Genomic DNA, 15,089 nt, shown 5'->3' on the forward strand with positions numbered 1-15,089 from the left:
CTCAGTTTGTTATTTCTTCAGTTGTTCTGGATTTCCCTATTCCCAATGCCAAGGTTTTTTACATCGATAGATCCCAAAATGGGAAAGAAGGAATAACCAAAGACAACATTAATATGACCATAGATACCAAATATAAATCTGCACCCATTATCTGCACAGCAAGTTGAATTAGCAATGGTAATTTACCTATTAGAAAATGTATCTGAAGCCATGAATATAGTTCCTGATTCTCTGTATATGGTAAATTTATGTCATGTAATAGCCACTGCTTCCCTTAATGCTAATAACCTGATCATATAGAACTTACTTAAATGATTACAGCAGCTTCTTCAAAAACGAACTGAGCCCATCTTCATCATGCATATTAAAGCCCACTCAGGTCTTCCAGGACCAATGGCTCAAGGAAATAAAACTGCTGACTTGCTATATTTAAATCACCTGTAGAGGAACATTCAGACCTACACACAAATGCTCGCTGTTTACATGTGAATTACCAAATTCCATGGAGGAAAGCTAGAGGAATTGTAGAAAACTGCAACATATGTACACCATTAACAAAAAAGACTCACATAGCAGGAACACACCCAAGAGGCTTACAGTCTAATGAACTTTGGCAAATGGATATAACTCAAACAGATTTATTTCCAAGAAAACCTTATCTTCGTGTTGTGGTGGACACTTATTCTTGGTTTATGTGGGCAATTCCTATGTCTTCTAAAAAATCTAAGGCTGTTTGTAGTTTTCTTTTACAATGTTTTTCTGTGATGGATATTCCATATTCTATAAAAACTGATAATGGGTTAGCCTATGTTAGCAAAACTTTTGAATTGTTTTTGTAAAGAATAGCAGATAAAACATCTGGAAGGAATTCCTTACAATTGTAGGAGACAGGCCATTGTAGAAAGGATTCACAGAACCTTAACAACTCAATTACAAAAAAATAGAAAAAGAGGTTTACCACCAACGGATTTGCTATTTTTTTTTTTTTTTGGTTTTTGGGCCACACCCAGTGGTGCTCAGGGGTTACTCCTGGCTGTCTGCTCAGAAATAGCTCCTGGCAGGCACTGGGGACCATATGGGACACGGGGATTTGAACCAACCACCTTTGGTCCTGGATCGGCTTCAGGCTGGATTTGCTATCTTTAACTCTTATCACACTAAATTACTTAAACTTACCCCAAGGGGAAAGTTACACTGCAACGGAAAGACATTTTAAAGAAGATATTCAGAGACAAGAAACAACCTATAGCTCTGTCTTTTCGGAATTTTTGAAGCTCTCCTCAGAGCCCTGGGAAGTGAACCTCCCAAAAACTGCATTCTGAAGCTATCCAGCGAGCAAGTGAGTAAGAAATGGCTGACTGTGGGGATTGCCAGGTGGAGTGCTGATTGCTCTACCTGCGAAATCTCCCTGCTGTGCTTCTTCTGAGGAAACTGAGGACCTGAAGGGAGCCCTGTCCTGTGCTTCTCTGTCTTTTCTGAATTCTTGAAGCTCTCCTCAGAGCCCTGGGAAGCAAACCCCCCCCCCAAACTGCATTCTGAAGCTACCCAGCGAGTGAGTGAGTAAGAAATGGCTGACTGTGGGGATTGCCAGGTGGAGTGCTGATTGCTCTACCTGCGGAGTCTCTGCCCTGCTGTGCTTCTTCTGAGGAAACAGAGGACCTGAAGGGAGCCCTGTCCTGTGCTTCTCTGTCTTTTCTGAATCCTTGAAGCTCTCCTCAGAGCCCTGGGAAGAGAACCCACAAAAAACTGCATTCTGAAGCTACCCAGCAAGTGAGTGAGTGAGAAATGGCTGACTTTACAAGCCCAGAAAGGGGAAGCCACTGAACTCTGCTGGAACTCAGATGCCAGCACCCCATCTGCCTGTCTTCTGTGTTGTGCTCCATTTTCAGCCTGATTTTATCCTGTGTGTGGCTCATCTGCAGACGGCTCACCTTCCCTGGAGCCTTCCCTGTAGGTGAGTTTATAAGCCCAGAAAGGGGAAGCCGCTGAACTCTGCTGGAACTCTGATGCCAGCACCCTTATCTGCCTGTCTTCTGTGATGTGCTACATTTTTTTTTTTTTTTTTTTGGTTTTTGGGCCACACCCGGTAACGCTCAGGGGTTACTCCTGGCTATGCGCTCAGAAGTTGCCCCTGGCTTGGGGGACCATATGGGACACCGGGGGATTGAACCGCGGTCCGTCCAAGGCTAGCGCAGGCAAGGCAGGCACCTTACCTTTAGTGCCACCGCCCGGCCCTGTGCTACATTTTTGGCCTAATTTTATCCTGTGTGTGGCTCATCTGCGGAAGACTCGCCTTCCCTGGAGCCTTCCCTGGAGGTGAGCTTACATGCCCAGAAAGGGGAAGCCACTGAACTCTGCTGGAGCTCAGATGCCAGCACCCCTATGTGCCTGTCTTCTGTGCTGTGCTCCATTTTCAGCCAGATTTCATTCTGTGTGTTGCTCATCTGCGGAAGACTTGCCTTCCCTGGAGCCTTCCCTGTAGGTGAGTTTACAAGCCCAGAAAGGGGAAGCCACTGAACTCTGCTGGAACTCAGATGCCAGCACCCCTAATTGTCTGTCTTCTGTGCTGTGCTCTATCCTTGGCCTAATTTCATCCTGTGTGTGGCTCATCTGTGGAAGACTCGCCATCCCTGGAGCCTTCCCTGGAGGTGAGCTTAACACGCCCAGAAAGGGGAAGCTGCTGAACTCTGCTGGAACTCAGATGCCAGCACCCCTATCTGCCTGTCTTCTGTGCTGTGCTCCATTTTCTGCCAGATTTCATCCTGTGTGTGGCTCATCTGTGGACGGCTTGACTTCCCTGGAGGTGAGTTTACAAGCCCAGAAAGGGTGAAGCCAGAGGAGCATGGCCGCTCTGCTTCGCTTCCTGGCCATGCACATCATTTAGCAAATGAATACAACCACAACACGTAGAAAAACCCACAATACAAGTGTGACAACGGGGAAACAATGCAGGCCAGCACCAGACATAGAGAATGATGATGGCAACTCTGGTGACTTGAACATGAGCAACCAACTAGTCAGTCTCTCAGATAAGGAGTTTAGAGTCGCAATATGGAAGATGTTCAAAGAACTCAAAGAAAGTATAGAAGAGAACACTAATAAGAATCAAGAGAAAATGAAGATAGAAATCAGAAAACTCCAAACTGAAATTTTAGGTCAAATAACAGGTCTGAAAAATTCAGTAGATGAATTGAAGAAAAACATGGTTGAGCTTTCCCATGGGTTAACAGCAGCTGAGGATAGAATTAGTGCACTGGAAGATGAGATGAATAACAATTCCATACAGCAGAAGAAATTGGAAAAAAGCCTTAAAGCAAATGATCAAACAATGGAAAAATTAGTCAAAGAATGGGAACAGATGAAAATAGAAGTCTATGATAAGCTCAACAGAAACAACTTAAAAATCATTGGAGTCCCAGAGACCCAGGAAGAAAGTCTCCAGGAAGAATCAATGGTCAAGAACATCATTAAAGAGAAACTACCAGAGCTAAAGTATACATGCGATCAAATCCTGCATGCCTGAAGAGTACCAACTAAAAGAGACCCCAGAAAAAACACCCCAAGACACATCCTAATCACAATGATGAATCCCACGGATAGAGACAGAATTCTGAAAGCAGCAAGATCAAAAAGAGAAATTACATTCAAGGGAACATCCTTGAGATTTACTGCAGACCTGTCACCGGAAACACTCAAGACCAGAAAGCAGTGGTGGGGCATAGTGACAAAACTCAATGAAATAAATGATTCGCCTAGAATACTGCACCCAGAAAAACTCACTTTCAGGTTTTAAGGAACAATACATAGTTTCACAGACAAACAACAGCTCAGAAACTAAAGACTCAAAACCATTCTTACAAGAAAAACTGAACGGCCTACTTTAAGACAAGACTGACCAACAGACACACCAAACTTCGATATAAAGATGGCACTAACTCCCAGGACAATTCTTTCTCTTAATGTCAATGGACTAAATGCACCAGTTAAGAAACATAGAGTGGCTAAATGGATCAAAAAACTCAATCCAACCTTCTGCTGCCTACAAGAAATGCACCTGAATAGTCAGAACAAACATAGATTCAGAATAAAAGGCTGGAGGAAAATCATCTAAGCAAACAACACCCATAAAAAAGCTGGAGTGGCCATACTAATATCAGATGATGCAAACTTTATACTTAGGAAAGTTATAAGGGACAAAGATGGACATTTTGTATTAATCAAGGGATACGTACAGCAAGAAGAAATCACTCTCCTAAACATATATGCACCGAATGAGGGGCCAGCAAAATATTTAATAAAATTGTTGACAAATCTGAAAAATAATATCAATAACAACACAATAATTGTGGGAGACCTCAACACGGCATTGTCAACACTTGACAGTCAACCAGACTGAAACCCAACAAGAATGTACTAGACCTGAAAAGAGAAATGGAAGAAAGAGGCCTAGTAAATATACACAGAACACTCCACCCCAGAAACCTGGATACACAGTCTTCTCTAATGTACATGGGACATTCTCCAGGATAGACTACATGCTAGCACATAAAACATACCTCCATAATATCAAGAGGGTAGAAATTTTCAACATCACCTTGATACCTAAACCAGACAGAGATGCTATGAAAAAAGAAAATTATAGACCAATATCGCTGATGAATGCAGATGCAAAGATCCTCAACAAAATCCTGGCAAATAGTATTCAATGCCTCATTAAAAAGATCATCCACTACGATCAAGTAGGTTTCATCCCAGGAATGCAAGGATGGTTTAACATCCATAAATCTATCAACATAATACACAACATCAACAACAAGAAAAATAAAAACCACATGATCATATCAATAGATGCAGAGAAAGCATTTGATAAGGTCCAACACTCATTCTTGATCAAAACTCTCAGCAAGATGGGAATGGAAGGAGCCTTTCTCAATATAGTTAAGGCCATCTACCACAAGCCAGAGGCAAATATTGTCCTCAGTGGCAAAAAACTGAAAGCCTTCCCTCTAAATTCTGGCACAAGACAAGGCTGTCCTCTCTCACCACTCCTATTCAACATAGCACTGGAAGTACTCGCTATAGCGATTAGGCAAGAAAAAGATATCAAGGGAATCCAGATAGGAAAGGAAGAAGTCAAGCTTTTGCTGTTTGCAGATGACATGATACTCTACCTAGAAAACCCTAAAGCCTCTATTAAAAAGCTTCTAGAAATAATAGACTCATATAGCAAGGTGGCAGGCTACAAAATTAACACACAAAAATCAATGGCCTTTCTATACTGAGGAAGAAATGGACATTAAGAAAACAACCCCATTCGCAATAGTGCCACACAAACTCAAATATCTTGGAATCAACTTGACTAAAAATGTGAAGGACCTATACAAAGAAAACTATAAAACTCTGCTCCAAGAAATAAGAGGACACGCGGAAATGGAAGCATATACCCTGCTCATGGATTGGCAGGATTGACATCATTAAAATGGCAATACTCCCCAAAGCATTGTACAGATTTTATGCGATCTCTCTAAAGATACCCATGACATTCTTCAAAGAAGTGGATCAGGCACTTTTGAAATTCATTTGGAACAATAAACACCCTAGGGAGGGTCTCTGCCTTAAACACTTTGTTTTGGTTTGTGACTTAAGCTCCCATCTAGAATAGCTAAAGCAATCATTGGGAAAAAGAATATGGGAGGAATTACTTTCCCCAACTTTAAACTGTACTACAAAGCAATAGTTACCAAAGCAGCATGGTATTGGAGTGAGGACAGGACCTCAGATCAGTGGAATAGGCTTGAATACTCAGAAAATGTTCCCCAGAAATCCGTGACTGTTGGAGTTTTACACCATATATGCTGCAAACTTGTTGGAAATGAAGCCACCTGGAATTTGTGTCACAGTGTAACCCCAGAGAAAAGATCCATGGATAAGACCCACAGTCTCTGGATCCCAGTTAAACTGTGCTATCTGAATTTCTGGTTTTCATCCACATACACAGTGCTATTGTTGACCATTTCTACAATGGCTACCCCAAGATTGCACCGATCTCAAAGGAAATGCAGAAGCCTAACCAACTCATGATGGTAATGATGTAATGCTTGGGTATGCCCCAACACATGGATGACTGGACTGGCTTTTCTTCTTCATTCAGCTTGATGTTATTTTCTGTACCAAGCTTCAACCCTCTTTTTCAGACCCATCAAGTGTCTTTTGCTGGTCTTTTCGGAGTTCCAGACCCCTCATCTTTACAGATTGGTATTGGATTCTGTAGAAATTTCACCTTTTGTATTTTTCTTATAATTGTAATCCTTTGAATTTATATTTGGTAGTACACTTCTTTTGACTATTGTAATTAATGTTTTTCTATTTTAGTTTTTAATCTTAGGAATGGATGTTGTATTACATTAGGGTTTTGCTTTCTTGACTTTAGGTTAGTGGGTTAGATTTGTTGTCTATAATTTCCTAAATGATATTTTTGTCTATTCTCGGGGGTTATTTTGTGGGCACATCATAGGCAAAATACTAGGTTTATAGGAGGTTCCATCCATTTTGGATGGGCCCTCAAGTTGTTTATTTACACAGGGAGGGTCTCTGCCTTAAACACTTTGTTTTGGTTTGTGACTTAAGCTCCCATCTATAAATAATCGACTGTATTGGTACATCAATTTTGGACATCATATGGACTTCAGCCTGGATTAAGAACTTGGATTAAGTTCAGATACCTACTGATCATCATTGCAGTGGCTCCCCACTGTGCAGGGTGTGTATGTGCCTCTTCCTCCAAAATAAAGGCCTAGTTCAATGCCCTCAAAGATGGGCTTTCTGGTCTAATTGGACTTGAATGGAAAAGGGGCCAGAGAGATAGCACAGCAGTTAAGGCGTTTGCCTTAGAAGCAAAAAAGATCAAATCCTGGCATCCCATATGGTCCCTCTAGCCTGCCAGGAGCGATTTCTGAGCATGGAGCCAGGAGTAACTCCTGAGTGCTGCCACATGTGACCCAAAAACCAAATACCAAAAACCAACAACAACAGCAAATAAAGAAAAGGTGCTTCTTCTCGCCTGCTACACAACCTTTCTGGCGTCTCTTCAAAGGATCTATGTACATCGTAGATTTATCTTCTCAGGTGCTTGTAGTTGATTCCTTGATACATGTTTCTGGTTTTAGACACCATGTGTTTAGGTTAGAAGTTTTTCTTTACATTTTCCTGTGATGCGCTTATGCAAACAGCCACTAGTTTTTGACTAGTTTTTCCTTTAATAATTGTAGACAATATTTTTTTGTTTACTAAAAACAAATGGGGGAATTGTTGTGTATGTAAACATTTTAATGGGATTATTATGTTACTGCCATCATTAATTAACTCTACACTGACCCTACCCTAATTGGTGATTGTGCCCTACCCTAGGGTGTGACCTGGCATTCTGCTCCCACCATTGGGTGGTACCTGATTTTACCATTGGATGGTACCTGATTCTGGGGCATAAAAACAAGGGTCTGTGGAAGGCGAGAGGCTTTTTTCCTGTGGCCTATTCTCAGGCCTTTTGGCTTTGGCCTCTTCACGGAATAAAGAGCTGTTTTCTTCAGAAACCTGACTGCCTGTTGGCTTTCTTCCCACCGCATTCACCTCACTGAACATTCGCCGACTGAACAGGGTAACAGACGTGTGGTCCGAGCTGGAGGAGAAAGGCCTCATCCTTTATCCTTCCATCAGTCAACCTCTTCAGGGGCTGACTTGCAACAGTAATTATTAAGAAATCCCAAAGGAGATGGATATTATTTCTTACTGGAAGGTACTAGTGAATTACTTGTAATAAATAGGAGATGACATTTGAACTGACCCCAAAGGGTCAGTGGTATGGGAGGGAAAGCTTTTCTTTTCAGACAGAAAAACATTATGATAAATGCAACATGATGGAAAATGCAAAAATTTTTAGCAAGAAATGAATGTACTGCCAAAATGAAAGGAATTTTGAATAACAGACAGGACTTGGAGCAACAATTAGTTGGTGTTAACAGAAACTCCCCTGATATATTTTCTTTTCCAGATATTTTCACTTTTGTTGATGTGGGAAGGCTATGAACTCTATCTGCACTGGTGTAATAAGGTAAGACATCTCCATTATTACAGGAGACTAAATGAGTCACTACCATTTAATGATAATTACTGAGTTGCCCTTTATTTCATTGTCTCCCTTATATAGAAAGTATTACTTATGTTGTTCTAAGCCAGGATACCATCACAGTTCTCATATGTAAGACTTACTGAAGGAATAGAGCCATAAAAATTACTTATTTTTTATTATTTAATTTTTTTTTTGGTTTTTGGGTCACACTCGGCAGTGTTCAGGGGTTACTCATGGCTCTACGCTCAGAAATGGCTCCTGGCAGACTCGGGGGACCATATGGGATGCTGGGATTCCAACCACTGACCTTCTGCATGAAAGGCAAATGCCTCACCTCCATGCTATCTCTCCGGCCCCATAATTTAATTATTTTACTTTAGGCAACATTATCTACCAAGTTGCTTACAGCAGAGTTTTAGGCACACAATGTTCCCAGCTTCAATTTCACCATGACTCTGCACTCAGAGTCATTCCTGTTGGTGCTCAGGGGTCCATATGGGATACTAGGGATTGAAGCCTGCCTAGTAGGCCACTTGCCAGGCAAGTGTCCTACCCATTTTTCTATTACTCCAGCTCTGACTATTTAGTGATTCTTGTGAGTAGAGTCTCGTGAGGCATTTGGTCATTCTTGATTTTTAACTTTTGGTCTGTTTTGGTTTTGGGGGCATACCTGATGGTGCTCAGGGTTTACTCATGGTTCTACTGAAGGATCACTCTTAGTGGGACTCAGAGGTGAATCTATATGGTGATAGGAATTGAACCCGGGTTGGCCACTTGCAAGACAAGTACCCTACCTGCTGTACTATCACTCTGGGCCCAACAAATATATTTTTAAGTTTAAGCTTAATTATTGTGGTACAGTTATCATGTTTTTAGTAGTCTTGGCTCTACATTTTAGCTATGTACAGATACTTTGCCTCAATACCACAGATGAGATAAAAGTCCCTACATCTTTCCCCTATGTTACTTCCAGACCTCCTCTTCCGAATCTATTTTCCACCTTTTGACATTTTTATTTCTATAACTTAGAGACAATGTTTTCTTTTTTTATAATTCTAGAACCAATAAAAAAAAGTGGAACTGTTTTGATACCTTCCATTTCCACTTCTTTTTAATTCACTCTGTGACTCTTTCCATTTAAATGAAATCTTGGGAAAATCCATTAGTTTTCCAGATTCTTATGATCAAAAGAACATTCTCATTTCAGTCATTAATAATTTTTGTTCTTTTTAATAATGTAAACTCCAACTCTCTAATACTTCACCATTTTATATTTGGGCCTGATTCAGGTCTGGAAGATTGTAGTAGTGGAAAGAAAATCATAACTCTTTGGTTTCTCTTTCACCAGACAAGAAGAAGAGGAGAGAATGAAAGAACATAGTCTACAAGAGGAGTAATTAAGTCCTCTGGGGGTGATTCCTTCAGTACTAGATAAATGAAATTTTAACTCTAGCAGGGACTTTCTTTTCTTTTCTTTTCTTTTTTTTTTTAAGGAATAAAAATGTATGTGCTTACATATGTATATGTAGGCCAGACTTTTTTTTTTTTAATGAGGTAGCAAAGTATTTAAAGGACGAAAGTGATGCAAAAGACTATCTTACATTTGGGGAAAAGCAGGTAAAGAGGTGGTGTGATACAGGTCTTATGCTTATGTTGGAAGTACAGGTTTTCCCATGTCTTTTGGGTTTTTCTTGTGGTGTGTGGGTTCCCAGGCATCTTTCCATCCCATCCCCTGATCTTCTTCAGATTGGCAAAAGATTTGCGGCAGGGAGGTCCTGGAAGAGTTCTTGCATTGAGGATACTTTTAGACCTAAGTCCAGTTTCAAGTAACAGTCCACATTAGGGGGAGTTGGTAGGGAGGGCTGTGCAGCATGAATCCGCAGGGGAGTTGGCTGCCTTTTCTTGCAGGAGACGAGGTGTGGGTTTGACTGGGTGTCCTCTCGACTGGGTGTTGGGTACTGGTTCGTTGGGTAGGAGGTCAATCTTGATGCCTAAGAGATTAAGGACTGAGGGTGGAGAGTTTTAATATGGCAGGAGGTCTGTATGGGGTTGAGGGGTGAAGGGATAGTTGGATTTCCAAAGGGGGGAAAGGGGAAGGTAGATGGAAGGGGTAGGAAGGGAGAAAAGAGAAAATACATTAGAAAGAAAGGGAGAAGAGAAAAGGAAAAAAGTAAAGAGAAGAGTAGAAAAGAAAAAAAGAAGAGAAAAAATAAAAAAGAAAGTGAGAAGAGAGGAGATAATAGCAAGGGAATGCTAGTTTGCTTGAATGTGTTCGAAGAATAGAGCGTGTAGTTTAAGTCTGTATGTCTCAGTTACTGCTTCGGTGGTCTGACTGGTCACGTGCTTCAGTTCCTAAAAGAAGGTGTAACCTAGAGATAAAGTGTATGTTAAAGAGTTTTCTTGGGGCCATCTCGTAGTGCAAGCTAGGTATGGTATGTCGTGTGGTATCCCTTGCTGCCATCTTAGTTTGTCTGCCATTTGTATCCAAGGACACCTGTGGACATAAAAGCTGAGAGGTTATTTTAAATATAGTAAGATAAAGGCATTAAAATGTAGTGTTATGGGATGTTTCCATTGGAGACAGTGATTTCCCGTGGTGTTCTTTACCTGTGTTCCTGTATACAACCTCTAAGAGATTATTGTGGGCCTTTGTTGTGGAAGGTTGATTACATACCTGTTCTCTCTATGCTGCAGTTTTTGGTGTTGCTCTTTTCTTTGTGGTATAATGTGTAGTCAAGAGTTTGCGTTGTTCCTTTTTCAAGTATTTTGGGCACTGCTCCCGAGTATATGTTGACTATTGCAGTGTTTGTAGTTTCTACCCTGTTTAACCCTGTTATTTGATTGTTGAGTATTAGTTGTGTATAAGATATATGTTCTGGGTGCTTCAGAATAGTGCTACCATTCTGTGTTTCTCTTTTGTCTTCTGACTTACTTCGTTTAATATAATATGATCTAGGTCCATCCATGTTGCTGCAAAGTCTGTGATTGTATCATTTCTGACTGCCATGTAATATTCCATTGTGTATAGATACCACATCTTAATGATCCATTCATCTGTTGTTGGACATCGAGGTTGGTTCCAAGACTTGGCTATTATACTGAGTGCTGCGATAAATAGTGGGGTGCACACATATTTTGGAATGAATGTCCTTCCCACTTGGGGGTATATACCTAGGAGAGCAATTGCTGGGTCATATGGCAGCTCAATTCTGAGTTCTTTGAGCACTCTCCAGACTGTTCTCCATAGGTGTTGGACTAGGGGGCATTCCCACCAGCAGTGTATGAGAGTTCCTTTCATACCGCATCCCCGCCAACAGAGATTGTTCCCATTATTTTTAATGTGAGCCATCCTCACTGGTGTAAGGTGGTATCTCATTGTTGTCTCGATTTGGATCTCTCTGATGATGAGTGAAGGTGAGCATGTTTTCATGTGTTTGTTGGCCATCCTTTTGTCTTCCTCAGAGAAGTGTCTATTCATTTCATCTCCTCATTTTTTTATGGCTTTATTTGGTTTTGGGGGGCTCAGCTTTCTGAGTGCTTTGTATGTTCTAGATATCAACCCTTTATCTGATATGTCGAGTGAAAAGATTTTTTCCCATTCTGTTAACTGTCTTCTTGCGTTAAGTAGGGTTTCTTTGGCCATGCAGAAGCTTTTTAGTTTGATGTAGTCCCATTTGTTTATGTTTGATGCTAAAGTTCTTGCCAATGGTGCTCCATTCTCAAAGACCTTTTTGATATATAGGTCTTCGAGTGTTCTGCCTATTTTATTCTCGATAAACTTTATAGATTCGGGTCTGATTTCAAGGTCTTTGATCCATTTTGAGTTGACTTTTGTATAAGGGGTGAGGTATGGGTTGATCTTCACTTTCGTACATGTGGTTTTCCAGTTGTACCACCACCATTTGAATAAACTTTCTTTGTTCCATTTTAGGTTCTTGCCTCTTTTATCAAATATTAGTTGGCTGTATATCTTGGGGTTTATGTCTGGGAATTCTGTTCTGACCCACTGGTCTGAGGTCCTGTCTCTGTTCCAGTACCATACTGTTTTGATTACTATGGCTTTATAGTATAGTTTCAAGTTACGTAAGGAGATGCCACCCAGCTTCTTGTTTTTCAGTATTTGTTTGGCTATCCTGGGTCTTTTGTGGTTCCAGATGAATTTTGTGATTGATTGTTCTATTTCTTTAAAGAATGGTGTCTGGATTTGGATAGGGATTGCATTAAATCTATATAGTAGTTTGGGTAGGATAGTCATTTTGACTATGTTAATTCTACCTATCCATGAGCATGGGATGTTCTTCCATTTCTTTAGATCGTCTTCAATTTCTTTCTGAAGTGTTTTGAAGTTTCCCTGGTATAGGTCTTTCACTTCCCTTGTAAGGTTGATTCCTAGGTACCTGATATTTTTTGATACTATTTTAAATGGAATTGTATTTTTAATTTCTCTCTCCTCAACTTCGTGGTTTGTATATAGAAATCTTTTGTGTGTTGACTTTGTATCCAGCCACTTTGCTGTATTGGTTAATTGTTTCTAGGAGTTTTACTGTGGACTGTTTAGGGTTTTCGATGTATATCATCATATCATCTGCAAATAGAGATAGTTTGTGTTCCTCTTTCCCAATTTGGATTCCTTTGATTCCCTTCTCTTGTCGGATTGCTATTGCTAGGACTTTTAAGGTTATATTGAATAAGAGTGGAGAGAGTGGACAGCCTTGCCTAGTTCCTGACCTTAGTGGGGATGCTTCTAGTTTCTCGCCATTAAGTATAATGTTGGCTGTAGGCTTTTCATAGATAGCTGTAACTATCTTGAGGAAGGTTCCTTCTAAGCCTATTTTACTGAGTGTCTTTAACATGAAAGGGTGTTGGATTTTGTCAAACGCCTTCTCTGCATCGATTGATATGATCATGTGGTTTTTGTCTTTCTTGTTGTTGATATGATGTATAATGTTGATTGATTTGCGTATGTTGAACCAACCTTGCATTCCTGGTATAAATCCCACCTGGTCATGATGTATTATCTTTTTGATAAAGTGCTGGATTTGGTTTGCTAAGATTTTGTTGAGTATCTTTGCATCTATTTTCATTAGTGAGATTGGTCTGTAGTTTTCTTTCTTGGTGGTGTCTTTGCCATCTTTGGGAATGAGTGTGATATTTGCCTCATAAAAGGAGTTAGGGAGGATTCCTGTTTTTTTCTATGGTTTGGAAGAGCCTATGAAAAAGTGGTAGTAAGTCTTCTTGGAATGCTTGATAGAATTCACCTATAAATCCATCTGGGCCTGGGCTTTTGTTCTTAGGGAGTTTTTTAATTATATCTTCAATTTCCTCTGAGGTGATTGGTCTGTTTAGGCTTTCTAGATCTTCCTTTTTCAGTCTTGGAAGAGGGTTTTTTCCCAAGAATCTGTCGATTTCTTCTGGGTTCTCTAGCCTAGTGGAGTATAGTTGTTCATAATATGATCTCATGATATGTTGTATTTCTTGGGGTTCTGTTGTAATCTCTCCCCTTTCATTTGTGATCCTACTGATTTGGGTGTTTTCCCTCTTTTTTTTTTTGGTGAGTTTTGCCAGCGGTTTGTCTATCTTGTTTATTTTTTCAAAAAAACCAACTCCTGGTCTCATTGATTTTTGTATTGTTTTCTTAGTTTCTATGTTGTTTATTTCTGCTCTGGTTTTTATTATTTCTTGCCTTCTGGTTGTGGTTGGATTTCTCTGTTGCTGTTGTTCCAATTCTTTGAGGTGATCTTTTAAACTATTGGTTTTGTTATTTTCCTGTTTCTTGACATAGGCCTGTATTGCTATGAGTTTCCCCCTAATTACTGCTTTTGCTGTGTCCCACAAATTTTGACAGTTGTCTCTTCATTGTCATTTGTCTTAAGGAATCTTTTTATTTCTTCCTTGAGTTGTTCTTTGATCCAGCTGTTGTTAAGCAGCATGTTGTTTAATCTCCAGGTATTAGTTTTTCTCCATTGCTTCTTCTTGACGTCAATTTTGACCTCTGTTGCATAGTGATCTGAAAGGGTACTTCTAATGATCCTTACCTTTGTGGTCTTATATAGGTTGGCTTTGTATCCTAAGACATGGTCTATTCTGGAGAAGGTTCCATGTGGGCTTGAGAAGAATGTGTATTTTGCTTTCTGGGGATGGAGGGCTCTATGTAAGTCTATTAGCCCCAAATCTTCTAATTTTTCATTTAGAGCTCTTATTTCTTTGCTATTTTTCTGTTTGGTGGATCTGTCCAGTGGTGATAGTGGAGTATTGAGGTCCCCTACTATTATCACATTTCCCTTCATGTGTTTCTCCAGGTTTACGAGCAGTTGCCTCACATATTTTGCTGACTCTACATTAGGTGCATAGATATTGACCAGGGTCAGTGTTTCTTGATCTAATGTTCCCCTGATCAGTAAGTAGTGACCCTCTTTGTCTCTGATCACTTTCTTGAGGTTGAATGCAATTTGGTCTGATATAAGAATGGCTGTCCCTGCTCTTTTTTGTTTTCCATTGGCCTGAATAATTACTTTTCATCTTTTTATTCTAAGCCTGTGCTTATCCTGTAGTTGTAGATGTGTTTCTTGCAGACAGCAGAAGTCTGGTTTATTTTTCTTAATCTAGTTCTCTACTATGTGTCTTTTAATTGGAGAGTTTAGTCTGTTAACATTTAGGGAGATTATTGAGAGAGAGGACTGTTGTGCAGTTGTGTTGTGTAGGGTGGTTTTTGTTACAATCGGGGGTTTGGATTGTGTAATTCATCTCTGAGCAGGTCATTTAGGATTGGTTTTGTTTGCACAAATAGTTCAAGCTCGTTCTTGTTTGAGAATGTTTTTAGTCTATCCTCCCACATGAATGATAGTTTTGCTGGGTATTGGACCCTAGGTTGGAAGTTTCTTTCATTCAGTCGTTTAAATATGTCATTCCACTGTCTTCTTGCTTGAATTATTTCGAATGGGAGATCTGGTTTGATTCTTATGTC

At 40.2% G+C, this 15,089-nt stretch overlaps 1 protein-coding gene across 1 annotated transcript in view; it reads left to right on the plus strand.

The window, feature by feature from the left end:
- GDPD4 (glycerophosphodiester phosphodiesterase domain containing 4) overlaps positions 1 to 15,089 on the plus strand; it is a gene marked incomplete at its 3' end in the record, with an annotated part of 63,232 nt that overhangs the window by 18,165 nt on the left and 29,978 nt on the right. Inside the window, exon 4 of the mRNA XM_049784719.1 lies at positions 8,048 to 8,107. Within this exon, the coding sequence (XP_049640676.1) occupies positions 8,048 to 8,107 (60 nt within the window). The remainder of the gene's footprint in view (positions 1 to 8,047; positions 8,108 to 15,089) is intronic.

The sequence above is a fragment of the Suncus etruscus genome, chromosome 12 (assembly GCF_024139225.1).
Source record: "Suncus etruscus isolate mSunEtr1 chromosome 12, mSunEtr1.pri.cur, whole genome shotgun sequence".
Taxonomy (NCBI): domain Eukaryota; kingdom Metazoa; phylum Chordata; class Mammalia; order Eulipotyphla; family Soricidae; genus Suncus; species Suncus etruscus.